The sequence below is a fragment of the Protopterus annectens genome, chromosome 3.part0, assembly GCF_019279795.1.
Source record: "Protopterus annectens isolate FY-2018-M chromosome 3.part0, PAN1.0, whole genome shotgun sequence".
Classification (NCBI taxonomy): Eukaryota; Metazoa; Chordata; order Ceratodontiformes; family Protopteridae; genus Protopterus; species Protopterus annectens.
Window position 1 is genome coordinate 1,623,464,046 of NC_056731.1, and position 21,926 is coordinate 1,623,485,971.

At 45.0% G+C, this 21,926-nt stretch overlaps 1 protein-coding gene across 1 annotated transcript in view; it reads right to left on the reverse strand.

Moving 5' to 3' along the window:
- Window positions 1-21,926, reverse strand: part of LOC122797143 (antizyme inhibitor 1-like) — a 595,584-nt gene that overhangs the window by 522,204 nt on the left and 51,454 nt on the right. Inside the window, exons 2-3 of the mRNA XM_044065942.1 lie at window positions 11,721-11,894; window positions 11,448-11,620 (exon numbers count right to left, since the gene is read on the reverse strand). Of these exons, the coding sequence (XP_043921877.1) occupies window positions 11,448-11,620; window positions 11,721-11,894 (347 nt within the window). The remainder of the gene's footprint in view (window positions 1-11,447; window positions 11,621-11,720; window positions 11,895-21,926) is intronic.

Here is a 21,926-nt window from a genome sequence, read left to right on the forward strand (position 1 = left end):
CTTACATATGGGTAGTCCGCTGTCCTCGGTCGGCCCGAATACCAAAGTATTAGGCTGACGTCGGTCAAGGCGCTTAGAACTGACATCAGGACGTCAGGGTACAAAAGCGCATGACCGACGTCATTTCCTCAGTCTTTTCTTGCCCCAGATGTCAGAAGGTCCTATAAAGAAAGGCCAAAGCCAAAAACCAACAAAGAACAACCAACCACCCCTGCAGTAACAATATATATATATATATATATATATATATATATATATATATATATACAATACAATATATACAAAGTACAGTTTTGTACCTACCATAAATGTAGATGTCCGAACTGGATAGCATCTGCAGTCATAACAACTGGGTTGTCCTGTCGTCAGGCAGCCCTTCAGTCGGCCGGATTCCGAAGTCCGGGTCCGGCTTCGGCTGATGTCGCACTTCACCCGACGTCATCTCTGTTGGTCTTCGGGTATAAAGGCATCAGCCGACGCCATTTTCCTCAGTGTTTCTTGCCCCAGATGCCAGTAGCCCTCTTGAAGGCTAAAATTTGGATAGATGCCAATGTTTCCAAAAAGATAGAGGTAAACACAAAATAAGCATGTATGTACATATATACAAACAAATACACCATAAAAGACTCCCCCACCAGCTAGCTATTAGGAGGGTAAACACCCTAGGAGTACCACAGAGGGAAGGAGGGTAATCCTGACTGCAGATGCTATCCAGTTCGGACATCTACATTTATGGTAGGTACAAAACTGTACTATGTCCTTCATGGATGCATCTGCAGTCATAACAACTGGGTAGAATACCATAGCCAACTAGGGGAGGAGGATAAAAGTAGATTATGGTGTGTTTAGGATCCCTTGCAGTACAGCAGTGGCAAACCCTGCTCGGGATCTGGAATATAGAGGCAAATTATAATGCTTGGCAAATGTATGCACGGAGGTCCAAGTAGCCGCCTCAATAATGTCTTTGGTTGCCACTCCTCGTAAGAAGGCTGTGGTAGTGGCTGTTGCCCTTGTAGAATGAGGTCTTATGTTCTGTGGAATTGGTTTTCCATGGAAAGAGTAACAGAATTGTATGCAATTTCCTATCCATTTGGAGATTGTCTGTTTGGAAATAGCTTTTCCTTCCCTTCCTGTTGCATAGGCTACAAAAGTTGGTCAGTCTTTCTGCTACTTTTGTTCTGTCCAAGTAGTAGCGTAGCTGTCTATGTACATCCAAGGTATGCAGTATTCTTTCCCCTCTGTTTTGTGGGTTGGGAAAGAAGGTAGGTAGGTGGATTGCCTGGTTTAAAGACACTCTGGATACCACCTTAGGCATAAATGTAGGATTAGTCCTCATGGACACTCTATCTTGGTGGAAGATTAGGAAGGGTTGCACTGCCATTAAGGCCTGTAGTTCTGAAACCCTCCTTGCCGAGGTAATTGCCAGTAGGAAAGCAGTTTTCCATGACAGGTGTTGTAGGTCTGCTGTTGCTGCTGGTTCAAAGGGTGATAGTGTCAACTTTTCTAGCACAAAGTTTAAGTCCCAAGCTGGTAATGGTGGTTTCCTTGGAGGTTTTACATTCTTGATTCCTCTGAGGAACTGCCTGAGCAAAGGGTGCGAAAAGACAGGTGGATCAAAGCTGTATTCTGCTGAAATAGCTGATGCATGTATCTTGATGGAGGAGTAGGACAGGCCTGAATGAAGAAGTTCGGCCAGATACTCCAGAATGTTAGGCATATCTATGTTTGACACATCTTTTCCTCTTTCAGTACTCCAAATGACAAACCTTTTCCATTTTCCAGCATAGTTCTTTCTTGTTGAAGGTCTGCATGCTTCAAGAATAATGTCTTTAACTCTTTGGGAAAGTTCTGGATTAGCTGCTGCTATGTGATGTTCCATGCAGTCAGTTGCAACGTTTTTAGGTTTGGATGTATGATGCTGTAGTTGTTCTGAGTTAACATCAAAGGCATCAGGGGTATTGGCCATATATTGTTCCGAGACATGCTCCTCAGTAGTGGGTACCAGTGTTGTCTTGGCCAGTTTGGAGCTATCAGGATTATCCTTGGACGTTCTTCCTTGATTTTTAGTAGTACTTTGTGTATCAAGGGGAGAGGTGGGAATGCATATGCTGTTAGGCCTTTCCAGCTGAAGGAGAGCGAATCCACTTTCCATGCTAGTGGGTGGAATGTCCTTGTGCAGAATTTTTTTTTTTGAGCTGGTGATTGAGAGGTGATGCGAATAGATCTATCTGAGGCATTCCCCATTTCTTTGAGATGGTCTTGAAGATGTCCGGGTGCAGCTTCCATTCGTGGGCATCCGATGTGGTTCTGCTTAATATGTCTGCTAGAGTATTTTGTTTTCCCGGTACAAATATTGCCTGTAACTGGATGTTGTAGCTGAGTGCCAGGGTCCACAGCTCCAAGGTCATTCTGCATAGGGGGTATGAATGAGTGCCTCCCTGTTTGTTGATGTACCACATGACTGTGGTGTTGTCTGTCCTTATCAACTGGCCCGCTGAGAAATGGTCTGAACTTTTGGATTGCCAGTTTTACTGCCAGCATTTCTTTTAGGTTGATGTGCAGGAGAAGTTGATCCTGTGTCCACAATCCTTGCACGCATTTGTCCAGCATGTGGGCCCCCCATCCTAGGTCTGAGGCGTCTGTTGTGATGGTCTGGCTTGCTTGACATCTGCGAAAGGGTAGGCCTGGGTTTGACTGGCATGCCTGAGCCCACCATAGGAACTCCTGTTTTAAGCATGGAATTAGTGGGATTTCTGTTTCTAGGCTGTGTCTGTGTTGGGACCATAGATTCTTTAGGTACCACTGTAGTTTTCTAATATGTAGTCTGGCAAATGGGACCAAGATTATGCATGATGCCATGAAGCCCAAGGCCTGCAGTACTTTTCTTGCTGTTAACTTGTTCAGTTTTGTTAGTGCCAAGAAGTAAAGAGGGAGTTCTTTTTGGTTTTCTGTAGTTAGGAATGCCATTTGTTTTACTGTGTCCAATTCCGCGCCCAAGAATGTCCTTGTTTGGGATGGTATCAGCCTTGACTTTTGTAAATTGACTGTGTATCCCAGTGCTTGTAGCAAGTAAATGACCCTTTGTAAATCTGTTGTCAGCTTGCTTTTGTTGTCCCTTGTAGCAGGCAGTCGTCCAGGTATGGGTAAATTTGAATTCCCTGTAGTCTGCAATAGGCGATTACTGATGCCAGGCATTTTGTGAATACTCTGGGCGCAGTAGATAAGCCAAAGGGCAATGCTGAGAATTGATAGTGCTCTGATCCTGCAAGAAATCTGAGGTATCTTCTGCAGATTGGTCGAATGGGGACGTGCAGGTATGCCTCCTTGAGATCTAGAGTTACCAGCCAACACTCCTTGCCCAGCATGGGAAGAAGTTGCTGTAGGGTCAGCATTTTGAATTTTGGGACAATGATGTATGTATTTAAGGTGGACAGGTCGAGAATTGGTCTCCAACTTTTTTCCTTTCTTGGGACTAGGAATAGTCTGGAGTAGAACCCCTTTCCTTGCTCTGCTGTTGGCACTTTTTCCACAGCTCTCATGTTTGCTAACTCCCTTATCTGTTGTAGAGCCTCTGTTTTTTGATTTGGAGGTAGATTTGGCATTCCTCTTTTGACTGGTAAAGTGTGGAAGTGGAACCGGTAACCTTGATCTATGGTTTGTAAAATCCACTTGTCTTTTGTTATATAGTGCCAGTTCTTTGAAAATAAGGTTAAACTTTCCGCCTAGAGGAGCTGCTATTTGTTCCCTGGTAGGCGGATTTAGGGTTAAGTCACTGTGGTTGTGTTGAAGTAGTGGCAGTGGTTGTGTCTGTGCCTCTGTTGTTACCTTGCCACTGTCGTCCTCTGTAGGCACCTCCTCTGGATTGGTTTCTGCCTCTGGAACGTCTATTCCTGCCCCTTTGAGATCTTGTGGAGTCAGGAAAGGACCAATTTTTGGCAGGCCAGTTCCTGCTAAACCTTGGGGGTTGAACCTGCAAGAAATCTTTAACCGTTTGAACAGATTTTGCCTTTTCTTCCATTTTCTTCATAACCTGCTGGGCAGGTGTACCAAACAAACTTGTCTTATCCATAGGAGCATCTAGCAACTTAGCTTTAATATGATCCGGTAAAGCTTGCTCCTTTAGCCATGCATGCCTTCTTATCACTGTGCCAGTCATGGCTGATCTAAATGAAGCCTCCAGTGCATCATAGCCACATTTTAAGGAATGGTTACTAACCTGTTGTATGTTATTTACCATTTCTAATACATGTTTCTTATCAAGAGATTCATCAGTGGTTAGTTTTTTAGTTAACTGATCAAGCATAAACTCTTGGTATTGTATCATGTGAAACTGACAGTTTAAAGCTCTAGCTGAGAGAGTAGCTGAAGTGTATACCTTTTTACCCCATCTGTCTAATGACCTTGCTTCCCTTTCTGAAGGAATAGGGTTTTTAGCTATGGTCGCGGCTACTGCCTTGGGACCCTGGGATATAGTCTCAGGGTCTGCAAGTGGGGCCTTGTAAAGGTGGTGATGAGTATCTGGCACCCTGTAAAATCTGTCTGGTTTGGCAGGGGCTGGGGGTAAAGAATCTGGAGCGGAGCAGACATCATTGAAAGCATCATCCACCACAGAGAGAACAGGAGGTATAGCTAAGGGCCTGTGCTGTGGAAGGTGCAGGAAGGTCCTAAGTCTTTTTCTGGAGTCTGAAAAATCCTGTTGCTGCCATTGGAACTGCTCTCGCATGGCATGTAAGGTTTCTCCAAAGGAGAATTCTTCTGGTGGGGAAGCAGCTGGAATGGATTCTTCAGCATCAGAATCTTCAAAATTGGAGAAAGGAGCCTCTGGCTGGTCAGTTATGTCTGATTCATCGGCAGAATCATCAGAGGACACTGGCTCAGGGGGCTCTGCCCTAGGTCTCTTCTTTTGTGGCTGAGAGGCCCTGTCTGGGTGAGGTTGAGATCCTCTAATTAATGAAATCAAATCTTCTGCCAGAGTAAGCATTTGAGAACTAGAAGAGGGCCTGGTTGGAGGTGGTTTAACAGGCACTGTTTTAGTAGTCTTGGCTGCTTTAGCCCTAGCAAAGGCCTTAATGGACATGGCTGCTGGAGGCCTAGCAGCACCACATGCTGGGGTAGAGACATCCAAGGGAATGGTGTCTGATAAGTCAGTGGCAACCACCGTAGTGGATAAAATTTCTGAGGCCGATTCAAGAGTGGTAGCAGGGGCCTCAGTTGTGGAGATAGATTCAGCTGTACTTTGATCAGTTTTCTCGGTTTCGGCCGAAACAGAGACACTCGCGGTTTGCTTAACCATGGTTTCGGCCGAAACCGCGGACCGCGAGTGTCGGTCTTTATCTTTGCGTTTTTTGGCAGATTGGGTAGTCGGAGGATCCGACGGCATAATGTACGCAAAATCAGAACCGAAAAACTGTTCTGCAAACTCAGACAGACGCCTAAGCGTTCGTCGGTTGAAAGAAGCACAGGCCGAACAGGCTGCTACGTCGTGGGCTGGGCCTAAACAAGGCAGACAGTAAGAGTGGAAATCTTTATGAGGTATTTGTTTCCCACAGGTTAAACAATTATTAACTTTTTCTGACATCGGCTGAGGCAAGAAAGAGTCCCCAACGGGGTACTTAGCTTTAGAAGTCTTCGAAGTAGTATTCGGTAGAAGTAATCTCTGGATCCGACCGACCGGCACTTGCGAACAGCTTCTGCTTCGGGCGCCACGCAGCAAGAAAGACTGAGGAAAATGGCGTCGGCTGATGCCTTTATACCCGAAGACCAACAGAGATGACGTCGGGTGAAGTGCGACATCAGCCGAAGCCGGACCCGGACTTTGGAATCCGGCCGACTGAAGGGCTGCCTGACGACAGGACAACCCAGTTGTTATGACTGCAGATGCATCCATGAAGGACATCCCAAACCACACAACCACCTCAAACTACAGAGGGAAAGGAGGGAGGGTAAATTGGACTGCAGCAATGTGGATCTTCGAACATCTACATTTATGGTAGGTACAAAACTGTACTATGTTCTTCATTCCACATTGCTGCAGTCCTTACATATGGGTAGAATCCCAAAGCAGAGGTAAGGGAGGATGGCAAAACTATAAAGCATTAGGAGCTGCCAAAATGCCCTGTAAAATTGCAGTGGCAAATCCAGCCCTAGATTTAGAATAAAGTGGAAGGTGGTAATGCTTAGAGAAAGTATGCACTGAACTCCAAGTAGCTGCCTCCAAAATATCCTTAGTAGCCACCCCCCTTAAAAAAGCTGTAGAAGTGGCAGTAGCCCTAGTGGAATGAGGCCTGATCCCAGCTGGAATCTCCTTACCATGATGGGAATAACAGAAAGCAATACAGAAACCAATCCACTTAGAAATAGTTTGTTTTGAAACAGGTTTGCCCTGAGAACCCAAAGCAAATGAAACAAACTGCTGAGACTGCCAGAATCCTTTAGTTCTGCTTAAATAATATCGCAACTGTCTGTGTATATCCAAAGTGTGCAAAATCTTTTCCCCTTTATTTTGGGGGTTTGCATAAAAAGTAGGCAAATGAATAGTTTGGTTTAAAGCCACACTAGAAACCACTTTAGGCATAAAGGAAGGGTTAGTACGCAAAGATACCCTATCCTTGTGGAAAATTAAGAAAGGCTCAACCGCCATAAGGGCCTGTAATTCAGAAACCCTTCTCGCAGAAGTAATGGCCAACAAAAAAGCAGTCTTCCATGATAAATATTTCAACTCGGCCGTAGCTGCAGGCTCAAAAGGTTGTAGAGTAAGTTTCTCCAACACAAAATTGAGATCCCAAGCAGGAGTAGGAGCTCTACGTGGGGGTCTTATATTCTTTGCCCCTCTAAGGAATTGCTTAAACAAAGGGTGAGAAAATAATGGTGGGTCACAGTCATAATGAGCAGAAATTGCTGCAGCATGAATCTTTATAGAGGAGAAGGACAAACCCTTGTCCTATAACTCAGTAAGGTATTGAAGAGCAACACTTAGGTTTAGAAACATCAAAGTCCTTTGCTGTACTCCAAATTAAAAATCTCCTCCATTTATCTGCGTAAACTTTCCTTGTACTAGGCCTTCTGGCCTCCAAAATAACCTTCAAAACTTGTTGTGGAAGCTGAGACCCTCCAGAGTTTAAAACAGAATATGCCAGGCTGTTAGATGCAGAGACTGAAGTTTGACATTGAGTAAGCAACTGTTCTCCTGAGACAGTAGGTGAGGAATCAAAGGCAAAGGCCATGGAGGCTCCCGAACCAGACTTCTCAGTAATGGGTACCAGTGCTGTCGAGGCCAATCCGGAGCTATTAAAATCATGGTTGGCTTGTCCTGTCTGACCTTCAGGAGTAACTTTGGGAGGAGAGGCAGTGGTGGAAAGGCATACACATGAAGATTGCTCCAGTTGAATGAGAGAGCATCCACCTTCCAAGCTGTGGGATGAAACCTTTTTGTGCAAAACTTTGGCAACTGGTAATTTAGTGGAGAAGCGAACAGATCTATGTCTGGAGTTCCCCATAACACTGTCAATTTTTGAAATACATGAGGATCCAATTTCCACTCGTGGGGATCCATTATTTGTCTGCTCAACACATCTGCTAAGGAGTTCTGTGCTCCTGGCAGAAACCTTGCCTGAAGATTTAGCTGTAAACTGAGAGCAGTCTCCCACAAAATCATTGCTTGTCTGCATAGAGGGTAAGAATGTGTCCCCCCTTGCTTGTTGATGTACCACATGACAGTTGTGTTGTCTGTTTGAATCAACACCTGCCCTGGAAGAAGTAAATCCTTGAAAGCTATCAATGCAAATTGGACTGCTAACATCTCCTTCAAGTTGATATGTAGATGCTGAAGTCTGGCAGGCCACGTGTCTTGTACCCATTTTCCATTTAGATGAGCTCCCCAAGCTTTGTCTGAGGCATCTGTCGTAAGAATCTGACTCTCCTCTGGCCGGGTCACAGAGAGTCCCTTGTTTAGGTGACATTCCTGAGCCCACCACAAAAATTCCTTTTGAATGCAAGGTATTATCTGAATGACAGTGTCCAAATCTTGGCAGTGTTGCGTCCATACATTTTTGAGATACCATTGTAGCTTCCTCATATGCAGTTTGGCATTGGGAAGTACCAGAATACAAGATGCCATGAGCCCCAAGGCTTGAAGGACTGTCCTTGCAGTCAGCCTGGACTGACGAGACAATTGATGGAAGTAAAGAGAAAGATTCTTTTGTTTGTCCGGGGTCAAAAAGGCCATCTGGGATGCTGTATTCAGTCTCACACCCAGAAAGCACATGTCCTGAGAGGGTACTAGACTGGACTTTATTTCGTTCACAGAATACCCTAGGCATCTTAACACTGCCATCACATACTGTAGATGGTGAAGAAGTTCGTCCTTTCCTTGAGCCAGAATCAGGCAATCGTCCAAATAAGGATAGATTTGTATTCCTCTTAGCCTGAAGAAAGCAATCACTGGAGCCAGAACTTTTGTGAACACTCTGGGCGCAGTAGATAAGCCAAAGGGCAATGCAGAGAACTGATAATGAAAAGTCCCAGCCCGAAAACGCAGAAACTTCCTGCAACTGGGCCTGATAGGAACATGAAGGTAAGCCTCCTTGAGATCCAGAGTCACCATCCAATGATCTTTGCCCAGCAGAGGTAAAAGCTGTTGCAACGTTAACATTTTGAACTTGGGAATGTCCAGATGTGTTGAGGATAGATAAATCCAAAATTGGTCTCCACGTGTTCCCTTTCTTTGGTACTAGAAACAGGCGAGAATAAAAACCTAGGCCCACTTCCGACAGATGGACCGGTTGTACAGCTCCTATTTGAAGAAGTAGAGAAATCTGTGTTTGAGCCTCTAATCTTTGCTGAGGAGGAACGTCTGGCATGCCTTTGAAAGGAGGCAAAGTATGGAAATAAAACTTGTAACCTTGGTGTATGATGTCCAGTACCCATTTGTCCTGGGTAATTAAAAGCCAATTTTCCTTGAAGAGTGCCAACCTTCCTCCCAAAGGTGCTGCCAGGCAAGAAGGATCTGGCAGCTGAAAAAATAGGTCATTGGGCCTGTTTACGAAAGGACTGGCCCCTGCCCTCACTTGAAGATTGTGCCGGTGAACTCCATGTTCTAGGTCTGAAGGAACTCTGACCTCTGCCCCTACCACGTCTAGATCTACCCCTAGACTGAGAATCAGAGGAAGGATATGTCCACCCCTTAGCAGGCCAATTCCTACTAAACTTCGGAGGCTGAACCTGCAAAAAATCTTTAACAGTCTGCATAGACTTAGCCTTTTCTTCCATTTTCTTCAAGACTGACTCCACAGGTGGACCAAACAAAACTTCAGACTGTAAAGGAGCATCCAAAATCCTTGTCTTAACATGGTCAGACAAATTCTGATCCTTAAGCCAGGCGTGCCTGCGAAGAACTGAACCAGTGGCAGCCACCCTAGAAGAGGCCTGCACAGCATCAAAACCACACTGTAACAAATGCTTACCCACCTGTTCAGAAACATGCACCAAATCTTGCAATTCTTTACACTCAATGCCTTCTGCCAGAGCATCCACCTTAGATTTCAATTGAGACAGAAGAAAATTCTGATATTTCAACATATGAAACTGGCAATTCAAAGCCCTCATTGCTAAGGTAGAAGAAGTATAAACTTTCTTTCCCCATCTATCCAGAGCTCTGGCCTCTTTATCCAGAGGAACAGGATTCTTCACAACAGAGGCCTTAACACCCTTAGGTCCCTGGCTAATAGTTTCTGGGTCCGCCCTAGGACTCTTATAGAGATATTTCTGAGCCTCAGGAACCCTGTAATACCTATCCAGTTTAACTGGCGCAGGAGGTAGAGAATCAGGATTAAGTGAAGCCTCTGAAAACACATCTTGCACCACATCCAGAACAGGGGGTATAGCTAAGGGCCTATGCTGAGGTAACAACAAAAATTCCCTAAGCCTTTTCCGTGAATCAGAGAAGTCTTGACCTTCCCACTTTAAAATGTTCCCTCATAGAATGAAGTGTCTCAGAAAAAGAAAAATCCTCTGGAGGGGAAGCAGAAGGAGTATAATCTTCTGCATCAGAATCAGAATAAGGAGTAAACTCTTGCAAATCCTCAGCTGAAGACTCTGAATCATCCGAGGCCTGTTCAAAACTTTCCATCTCCGGCTCCACCCTAGGCCTCTTATCAGGAGGGGGCATAGAACCTCTAATCAGAGTAATCAAATCTTCTGCCATTTTAAGCATATGCTTCTTGGGCACAGACCCTGCTGCACAAGGACTGACACCAACAGAAGCTAAACCTGACTTGCCCCTGGAAGAAGCCTTAGAAACAGAAGGAGAGGGCCTAACCACCCTGGGAAGGGAGGGGAGTACAGAAACCTGCGAAGCCCCCTCAGCCTGACCTGCCTCCTGAGAGGCCACATCCTGCAAAATCAAAGTCTCCCCCTGAGACTCCAAAGCAGCCTCCGTCGGAACCACCGGCTCCACTGAAGCCTCTAAAGAACCGGCGTCCGGAACGGACGACTCATCTTGCCTGGGTTTAACTGCTTTGTCTTTGCGCTTCTTCGTGGAAGCGGGCGTCGGAGAATCCGACGGCATATTATAATTGCACCGCTTACCAAAGACCAACCTAGCACAATCTAACCTTCGCTTAATAGTGCGTTTATTAAACCTAGCACAAAAGCGACACCCGACTACGTCGTGCTCAGGCCCCAAACAAGGAATGCACAAAGAATGGTAATCCCTATGCGGTATCTGTTTCCCACAAGAAATACAATTATTCACTTTTTCTGACATCCGGTAATATACTGAGGCAAGAAAAAAACAAAATATTCCCCAACGGGGTACTTAGCCAACTTGGATTCGGTCTGAAACTCCGAACTCGAAAAATTTCAGAACGCCGAACGGCACTTGCAACGCTGCTTCTGCATCGGACCATGCGGCAAAAAAACTGAGGAAATGACGTCGGTCATGCGCTTTTGTACCCTGACGTCCTGATGTCAGTTCTAAGCGCCTTGACCGACGTCAGCCTAATACTTTGGTATTCGGGCCGACCGAGGACAGCGGACTACCCATATGTAAGGACTGCAGCAATGTGGAATGAAGAACATCAGAAGTTGCATACTTAGTGTAACAGCTATAATTTAGTAGATCCAACCTTTTTCATTATCAGAAAGAAGGTCAAGATGATTTGCGAGAGCTCAGCATCTAAAGTTTATAAGGTTATCTGGCCCCTCCACATTTACCCTTAAAATATACACATCTAGTTAAGCCCAAGCTTAGGCAGAACAAAGATGAAGATAAGAAAATTTCTACACAGAGTGGTCATGCAAGCTTTCACAGTATCCTACCTTGAAAGAGTACATATAAAATTACAGTGATAGGACCACAAGCTCCAAAAGGCACTGCAGAGGGATACTAAAGTCCTTTAAGACTGCCTCACTTCATTATATTATGCAAATAACCTTTAATATTCACCTACTTGGCATTTGGATGGTTGCGCGCAATTTTCTTCAATTCAGTTTCATTGTCACACGTCATTAAACTGATCCCCATTTTTGAAGCATACTTTATCTGGGAAAGTTGTTTGCATGGACTGGCATACAAGACATTTTCTGGAGCAACTCCCAAATTCAGCACCAAAGCCATTTCATTCTAAGACAGTATAAAAAAAAAAAAAAAAGGCATTTTTCCTGTTGACTATTTTAATGTGGATATAAATCTTTTTTTTCCCCCTTATACTATCATGTCTTACCTTGCTGGCACAAACAAAATTGGTTCCAAATGCTGCCAAAATTTCAAGAACAGGTCGATGACTATTGCACTTAACAGTATAAAATGGTTTTATCTGTGCCATAACTTTTTGCCAGTGGTTGTGCTTTTTCATCAAGTTGCCAAGATCAGCCACAAAAAATGCATTCTTTTCAGCCTGTTTGAGAAAAAGATGCAACAAAATGGTAAAAAGGCAGTTACTTGTCTAGTCAATTTTCACTTATGTTTGTGAGACTCCATTCATTCTATCCTTACTATTAAATGGGCAAAGGTGCATTTATTTTTCTTACAGCAACATTTTCATTATGACTATCCATTTACTCCATTTTAAAACATTACCACTTATTTGCTAGCTAGTTAAACGGGTTCTCCCAGAGACTCTTCAACCACAATCCAGGTTCACAAAGCAACAGAATGCATCAACTATCTGTAGATAATAGTACCAAAACATTGCATGTCCTTCAAACAATCCAATTACAACACACAAGAATCTAGTTATGCAACTGGAAAAGGACACTTGAATATTTAGTAGTGTCAGTGGTGCAACAGGCAGCACACCTTTAATGAAAAAGGCCATGGGGTCTATTCCCACAGCAGAAAAACACTGCTGACACTGCAGTACAGCATTTTGGGGGGGGGGGGGGCGCTCCACAATACTGTTCTTCAGATGAGATATTAAAACAGAGGTCCCATGTGCCTGAGTTGGTGGTAGCTCAACTGGACTTTCCCACAACAGCACCTATCGAAAAGAGTAGGGAACTCCCCATGCCCTGGTCAAATTTCCCCTAGTGTAAAATACCACCTTGGGTCTCCCCTAAGGAGAGGCCACTAGCCTAATGTCACTAACCCAGTCAAAGGCTAGCTAAACAGAAAAACATAGTATTGTGTGGTAATCAAAATATTGCCATGAAAGTTTTAATTTGAAAGGCATACTGCTCCATCTTGACTGTGAAGGCTGGAGGAATGATGCACCTTGATAAACACCACAGTGCCTCAAGTCAAGTATGACTAATTGCCACTGTGCACAGACCTTCTGTATTATACTGCCATTTTAGTGGAATTAAGTCATTCCCATAGTGCTCTCTGAGCTTTGAACATTCAGCTGCACTCACTTAACACTGAAATGCTGCCCGCATATGATCTCTTCTAGAACAGGCAACTTTTCAATCACAACAGAAGGAAAATTTAGATTCTGACCACAAGAAAGCTGGGAAGGGTTGTACTTACCATAGACTTTATGCATAGGACTTTTTGCAAACAGAACCCACTCTTACGAAGTTTCCTAGTCACATCCACTATTACTATTAGTTCTTATTGCAAACATGTGACATGAAGTGGTCTAATCATGAGGGCGAAGCCTGAGTGATTAAACAAAGACAACTATGGGTAAATCTTCAATATACCACACCATGGAGTTTGATACTGCTATTATACAATGACATTAAAAAACAAAATTACTTAACATCTTTGTACAATGGCGCCATGCTGTTCTTCCTCACTGTTTCCCCAATTCTAATGCTTAGTTGATGTACTGTTCATGCAAATGGAACTTCCGTTCCTGTTTACACAGAACATCAGTGCTTTGGAAAGCAAGCAATGGAGAAGGGAAGCTCTCTCCATTGCCTTTTTTTTTTTTGGGGGGGGGACTAACCTACAGTTTACAGGAACAAGAGATGGGGAAAAAACAAGGAAAATCAGGTATGCTTTAGTTTTGCAGAATGTAACTAAATTTTTCTTGTATTTTCGCTGCTCTCGTAAGTATCTCTAAACTATCCATAGGTTACAACTTTATTTTAAGAAATGTGGACTGAATAGAGGGGACAGGTAATGTTGCTCTTTTGCATTGTCTGAAGATAAGTAAGTCAAACTAAAATGCCTGCCATTTAATGACTTTGTTCCACAGTGATTTGTCGGAAAAAAAGTTTGTACTTACCATAACATTCCATGTGTATTGTCCATCTCTACCTTTACTCTCACTGATGGGTCAAGATCAGTCACAGCCTTTTTGAAAACTCGAGGTCTTCAGCAAAGCTCGTGGGCATCCTTCCCTACCCATAATGCAGTTTACCAACTTCAACAGATCTCGTTTTCCCACCCAAAAAAACATAAAAAAAGTTGTGTAAACTCTTACCATAACCATAGATGTCCTCCTCTTCCATGTTGCAGTATTCCTGGTGTGGGATTCCTGCCTTCAGGCGACTCATACGTCGGCTCCTATACAAAAGCTTCAGCTTGGCTGTTGCAGCTGCATGGGACGTCACACATCGGGCCATAAACCAGGGACCTTAAGTATGATGTCTGCACGCACAATCCTCAGAACTTGAAGCTTAGCAGGCAAAGTAGATGGCCCAACAGTACAGGCTGCCAAAGGTGACCTGTAGAAGGCCCTGGGTGTCTCTAATGTAATGGAGAGAAGCATCAGGGATCAGTTAGACTGGCAGAGTATGTGAGGGGGAATGGTGGGTGGGAAGGAATACTGCAACAAGGAAGAGGACATCTATGGTTATGGTAAGAATTTACACACAACTATTCTATGTCCTTCTATTCCTATGTTGCAGTATTCCTGGTGTGGGAGAGTACCACAGCTTAGTTTGATGAAAGGGTGGCGGATGCAGAATATGATTTCACAAAGCCTTGTAGGATTCCCCTGGCAAATCCTGCACGCGCTTTGGAGATTTGGTCCAATTTGTAATGTTTGGTGAAAAGTGTGACAGTGGACCATGTAGCTGCTTCCATAACAGAAGCTGTGGCCTTGGAAGTGGCCCACTGCTCTTGTGGAGTGTGGTTTAACCCCAACTGGAGGGTTTTTTTCATGGTGAGAGTAGCAGAAACAGATTACCTTTCTAATCCAGGATGCAATGGTCTGTTTGGTGACTGCCTTGTCCAATGCCCTGGGGTGGAAAATTACAAAGTTGTTTGGATTTCCTAGGTCTTTAGTCCTGATGTAAAATCTCAGTTGCCTGTGGACATCTGGGGAGTGAGTATCCTCTCTCCTTGGTTAATGGGAGAGGGGAAAAAATTGGGTAGGTGAATGGATTGATTTGGAGACAAGTTATTGAATACCTTGGGCATGAAGGAGGAGTTAGTCCTCAGTGTGACCCTGTCCCTATGAAAAACTGTGTAAGGTGAGCATGCCATTAAGGCTTGTAGCTTGGAAACCCCGTCTGGCAGAGTTAATAGCCACTAACAGTACTGTTTTCCAAGTACATAACTGTAGACTGGCTGTATTAGCCAGTTCGAAGGGGAGCTGGGTGAATTTTTCCAGGATAAAGTTCAGGTCCCATGGAGGAGGGATAGGCTTCTTAGGTGATCTGATGTGAAAGATCCCTCACATGTAGCCTAGCTAACTAGGGTGGCTCTAGAGGTAAGCAAGCTGATAAAGCAGAGAGGTGCACTTTCACTGATGAATAGGAAAGTCCACCCTTTATAAGTTGACATATTATATGAAAGGACTAGGGGGTGTCAGCCTCGTAAGGGTCCCTTTCCTGTCAGACACCACTGAGTAAATCTTTCCCATTTAGCAAGGTATGATTTTCTAGTAGTGGGTTTTCTGGCCTCCCTCAGGACTGATAGCACGTCCTTTGAATAGTGGTGTCTGAATGGGGTTAGTAATTTATCACCCAGAGAGTCAGGGATAGCATTTTCAAGTGTGGGTGTAGGAGAGTCCCCTTGTCTTGTGTCAGAAGGGACACCTTGTGGGGTAACTTGCAGTGATTGCCCTTGGCTAAATTGTGGAGAAGGGGGAAACAGTGCTGCCTTGGCCAGCAGGGAGTCACTAGCAAGATATTTGGTTTGTCCTTCCTGATTTTCAGAAGGACTTTCTGAATCGGGGGGGGGGGGTGTAAAGGCACTTCCCCTCCCAGGTGAAACTGAAAACATCTACTCTCCAGGCTTGGTGGGAGGAAGTCTTTGTGCAGAAGGCCTGCAGCTGCCTATTCTGGGGGGAGGCAAACAGGTCTATTTGTGGAGTGCCCCACTGGTGGACTATCTAGGAAGACAGTCCTGTCCAGCATCCATTCGTGTTGTGGAGAGGATGTTCTGCTCAGGAGGTCTGCTTCCTTGCTTGTCCTGCAAAGGGATGTAGCTGGCCTGCAGGGATAGGTTGTGCTTGGATGCTAGGTCCCAAATTAGTAAGGCTAGCCAGCACAATTGGTATGCCTTGGTTCCTCCTTGTTTGTTGATGTACCACATTACAGTGGTATCGTCGGTCACCATCAGAAGAGGAACTGGTAGCAGTAGGGATATGAAGGTATGTAGAGCTAAAATAACTGCTGTCACCTCCTTTACATTGATGTGTTTGGTTTTCATGAGAGGCTGCCACTGGGCTTGGACTCTAAGTGCAAGGTGGCTCCCCAACCTGAGTCTGAGGCATCTGTACGCAGTATTTGTGTGGGTTGAGGGGGCTGTAGTGGAAGCCCCAGGTTTAGTTGTACTTGTTGGAGCCATCAAATGATTGCCTTCTTTAAACAGGGAAGAAGGGGGATAACTTGTTCCAAGTGACTCTGGTGGTGTGACCAGATATTTTGAGGTACCATTGCAGTTTTCGCATATGCATTCCGGCCAATGGTATAATGGGAATGGTTGCTGCCATCAATCCCAGGAGTCAAAGGAATTGCTGTGCAGTGACTGCCTGGGACAGCAAGACTTCTGGAAGTGGGAAGTTAGCGACAGAACCTTGTCCTATGGGAGAAAGGCTTTCATTAGTTTCATACTGATTCTGCAACCTAGGAATATCTTGTCCTTGTCTACTTCTTGAGGTTTGGGGTGAACCCTAGACTTTGTAGAAGGGACATAATGAAGTGTAGATATCTTATGAGGGAATCTTCGGACTGTGCTAGGATAAGGATGTCGTACAGATATGGGTAAATCTGGATTCCTTGGATCCTGCAGAAGGCAATGGCTGGAGCTAGACACTTTGTAAACACTCTTGGGGCAGTGGATAAACCAAAGGGCAAGGCTGTAACTGGAAGCGCGAGGATGGGTCATAGAAACACGGGAAACATCTGTGTGAGGCCCTGATGGGAATGTGCAGGTAAGCATCTTTTTGTTCCAAGGTGACCACGAAAGCATTTGAGGGTATGAGGGGTACGAGTGGAAAGTGACAGCATTTTGAAGGAGGGTACCTGCAGGTAAAGGTTTAGGAAGGAGAGATCCAAAATGGGTCTCAAAGGCCCATCCTTTTGAGGGACCAGGAACAGACAGTAGAATCCCTCTCTCTGTCCTGTGGGAACAGGCTCTATTGGTGCCTTGTTGCAGGTCTGACAATTTGTGGAAGAAAACGGCATTATTTTTTGGGGGGAAAATGGAATGCCCTTCCGGGGGGGGGGGGGGTACGATTCCAGGATAGAAAGCATCCTTTTTGAATAATGGTTAATACACATTGGTCTGTGGCGATTTTTTTGCCAGAAGGGGAGACAGTGGGTAAGGCGAAATGAGAGGCAGATGGGCAAGGCAGTCATGTATTATTAGAACATCTCCTGTCCTGAAAGGGTTGTCTAGGCTGAGGAGGTGGGCCAGTGGGCCTGGATGAGGAAGGTCTTCTAGTTCCTCTTCTGGGTCTGGAGGAAGAGGCAGCAGAATGTGGGTTACACCTAACAAAGGTAGTCTTAGCTGGGTAGCTCCTATAAAATTTGGGTATAGGGGATACCAGATGATGTTTAATATCCTGTAATTCTTTGCTTTTTTCTTGCAGATTCTTAAATAGGTCTGTAGATGGCTTTCCAAAGAGGAAGTTTTGATTAAGGGGGGTGTCCAGGATTTTGGACTTTAAGTCCTCTCGCAGATTCTGTAGTCTAAGCCAGGAATATCTCCCAAGGACAGATGCTGATGCTGCAGAGCAAGCAGAAGCAGCTGCAGCATTGCAGCTGCATTGTATGGAGTGTCGAGCCACTTGCAGTGCTAAGGACAACTTGGAGGAGATATCCGTTTCAACAGGACTGTCAGGAATTGAAGCCAGCATAGAAGTGGCTTGGGATACTATGTCCAGGGCATACTTGGTCATGTGTGCTTGATAGTCAATAGATTTGAAGGCCAAAGTGGAGGAAGTGTACACCTTCTGGCCTATCCTATCTACGGATTTGCTATCTTTAGCAGTGGGCAATAGGGAGGCAGAAGGTAACAACCTAGACTGTCTATCAGGGGCAGTGGCCATCACTGCTGGGTCTAAGGGTGTGAGGAATTTTTGTTCCTCTGGCACCTTGTAGAAGCGGTAAGGGCACTTAGGTGTAGGAGGCTGTTGAGTCGTGTTTTAGAGGCTGCAGTAAATGCATCCAAGTATGCAGGAAGAACAGGTGGTACAGCTGAAGGGGAGGGAGACTCCACTTGCTTTGGGTTTCTGTCATTTGGGAAGTATCCTATTTGAAAGTGTCTCATTTTGGTGATGGTTTCACCAAACGTACTGTCTTCAGGTAGAGTACCCCCTTCCACAGACTCATCAGGAGAATACTACTACTTGGGAGAAGCAATCTGGGATGCATGAGAGGTGGACTCATGTTCTTCAAGGAGGGGGAGCCATGGGAATGGAAGCAGCAGAGGGAGACCTAGGGCTTAGCAGAGGCAATGTATTTGGGGTGAAGCAGAAGGCATAAGGGCCATAAATGCCTGCAAAACAGAAGAGGTGAAGGCCTCCCAGTCTGGAGGGCCATCAGAAGCAGGCGCAATGTCTTTTGTTTTCTGCTTCTTTTTGGTTGGAGTTGGTCTGGAGCTGGGTTTGGCAGCAGCTGTATCAGGTCTGGATCCCGAAGGAACCACAAAGTCTGGTTCCCCCACGACAGACAGGCGTTGGTGTCTGAGAAAGCTCCATGGACGTGCCAGTCAGATGTGCATCAGCCTCCACGAGGGAGGTCGATGGAGCAGACCGAGCGCTCCTCAACTCCTACATCGGTAGTTGGCGGGGCGTTGTGCGAGGCAGCAGGCGATTAAGGCCTAGGCATCTTGGCCTTCTTACGCGGAGATTCTTGGCAGCCTCCGAAGCGGGATCCATCCTGAGAGCCAGCCATCTAAGGTGCTGTTTTTCTAAGGTTTAAAGCTGCCAAACTACTACGCAAGGTCTTAGGCACAAATGATTTACAAATAGGGCAGGCATTATGGTAATGTTCCCGGCCCAAGCAGAAAATGCATTTGTCATGGGTGTCCTTATGGGGAATTTGGTGCACGCATTGGCACTCTCCCTTTTTTCCCTGACATCAGCTGAAAGCTACAGAGCCTATGCAATGCAAAAGACTGGTAAAAAAATTAGAAATGCAAAAAACTAACGGGTTACTTATCTAAAGTAGATACGTCTGAAGAGCGATCGTACCATGCAAAGTAGTCTGCGGCTGAAAAATTCTGAGGACTATGCGTGCAGACATCATACTTAAGGTCCCTGGATTATGGCCCTACATGTGACATCCCACGCAGCTGCAACAGCCAAGCTGAAGCTTTGTATAGGAGCCGATGTACAAGTCGCCTGAAAGCAGGAAATCCCACACCAGGAATACTGCAGCATAGGAATAGGACATCTTGTCTTATATGAAATGCACACAGTAGCTATATTTCTCAATGGGCCAAAGATAGTATTTCTGAGACTATGGAGATCCATTAATCCAATATCTACTTGGTCTCCCAGGAGTTTTGGAAGGGGGTCTGGAGGGTGGGTTGTGAGAGTAAAGGCAGAGATGCACAACAAACTTGGAATGTTAAAGTACATAAAACTTTTCTGTGATGTCAATCTCGCCTTTATTTTCACTGATGGGACCGCATCCAGAGTAACCTGACTCTTGGGTGGCTCATAGGAGAGTATTCCTCAAAACCACAGAACCAAAGAGGCTCTACTCCTGGAGGCCAAATCCAGTTTGTAATGAGTAATAAAGGTATGAGGATCTGCCCACATAGCTGCAGCACAAATATTGTCCCAGGATTACCTTGCTTGAAAAGCTACTTATGTAGCTACGGACCTGGAGTCTGCCTTAACAGGAAAAGGAAGAGCCTGTTGAGTTGTAGATGTAGAATATACAAAATATGAGCCTTCTAGATAGGGTAATCTTGGAGACTGGTTGATCTTTTCTAATTTCAAAACAGGATATACAAAGTTGATCAGATTTCCTAAATCCTGAAGTTTTACGCAAGTAAAAGCATAACTGCCTATGCGTGTCCAGAAGACAGAGTATTCAACCTCTGTTCTGGTAATTCGGGAAGATGACTATAGCAGCTCAAAAGATTGATTTAGGTTACTTTCAGACAACCTTTTGAAGAAAGGAAGCACTAGTGCATAGAGAAACTCTGTCCTTATGAAAAAACAGGTATGGGAGCTTGGTAGACAAGACTTGAAACTCTTCTGGCTCGGATAATAGCCACTAAAGAGAGTGCTTTCCAAGATAGAAACTTTAAAATGTTCATAGAGGGGACAAGTGATGTTTAACATGAAATTCAGATTCCAGAGAGGAGTTGGGCTTTTGTATGGACATCTAAAAATCATCGTTCCCTTCAAAAAGGCTTTACAAAGTCTGTGTGACAATCGTAGAGCCTTTTCCTCACACGTGAACATTTGAAAATTGCTGCCAGCCTTTTCCTCCCACGTGAAAATTTGAAAATTGCTGCCCGTTGGACCAACAGAAGCAGCATCACCCTAATGAAAGTTTTCCTAGGAATTCCAGTATAGAATGTATGGATGCAGAAAAAGGAGCTGATTTTCACTTGCCCATACTACAAACTTATTCCATTTATTGTTGTACAATGTTCATGTAGACGTTTTACGTGAAAACAAAATGTGTTTTACTGGGAAGGAGAGAAGAGGAAACTTGGCGATCAAGGGAAGTGGAGCAGCCAAGCTGTCAATTTGAGGTTGTGTAGACAGGGATGTCCCATTCCCAACGGACGTGTCAGAAGGTTTGGAGCTGGGTCCAGAATCCATGGTTTGTCCAGAAGAGGCTGTAGGAAGGGAAGCCAGATTTCATGAGGCCAATAGGGTGTAATCAGGATTATCGTAGTCTCCAACAAACTTGCTTTCTGTATTGACTTGCATCCTTGGTGAGTCCCCCATGGTAGGGATCAGGGCACAGTAGTTGCTGCATTTGGCACTGATAGGTGATGCAGAGATCGCAAAAAGGCTGGCCCCATTGTCTGAAAAATCTCTTCAGCAACTTTCTGCTTGAGGGACCACTCGTGTGGCGATATGGCCCTGCTCAATTTGTCTGCAATCACGTTGCATTTCCCCAGGATGTGTGCTGCAATCAGAAAACGATTGAAGGTAGTTGCCCATTGCCAAACCCTTAGAGCTTCTCGGCAAAGAGGATAAGATCTGGTTCCTCCTTGTTTGTTTACATACCAGACTACTGACCGCTGAACTGCCATTGCTCCTAGAGGGAGAGGGTCCCGAAATGCTTGCAATGCCAAGAGCACCGGCCTCATCTCTAGGATGTTTATGTGCAAGTGAACCTCGTGTTCCTGCCAGGAGTCTTGGACAGTCTTCCCCAGATAATTCCCCCTCCCACCCTATCTGGGAAGCAGCCGTGGCTTGGGGCTGAGGGGGGATAAAAAGACGGGCTTGAGATGCTGAAGGAGAGTGAATCCACCTCTTGAGATCCTTCTTGCAGGAGCTGGTTATGAGAATCTTGAATCCTCATATGTAGGCGAGAAAGGGGAATAAGTACAATAGATGCTTCCATCTTTCCCAGAACCTGTAGCACTTATTCTGCAGTGGCTCGAATTTTCTTGAATAAGAGTTTCATATGTAAGCAGAGACTGCACACGGTCATGAGGGAAATCAGCATGGCTGTATCCATCTCTGTTCCTATAAATATTAAATTCTGAGATGGCTCTAGAGCAGATTTGTTGTAATTTATAGTAATGCCCAGGGAAGAGGAAAGCTGAAGTGTATAGTCCCTGGCCTGTCACAGAAGATGTGTGGTCAGGGCAGTTATGAGCCAGTTGTCCAGATAAGGAAACACTTAATCCCAGGCATCTCGGGTGAGTTGCCATTACTGCCTTGCATTTGGTGAACACACTGGGGGCTGTAGTGAGACCAAAGCGCAGAGCTCGAAACTGGAAATAACTGACTCCTAATCCAGAAGCGCAACAATCTTCTGGATCGCCTTTCCATTAGGATATGGTAGTACGAATTCTGAAGGACTATACAACACATCCAATTTCTTTTCTAGGAATGGAAGTATTGAAAGCAGTGTCACCATCCAGAACTTGGTCTTCACTAATT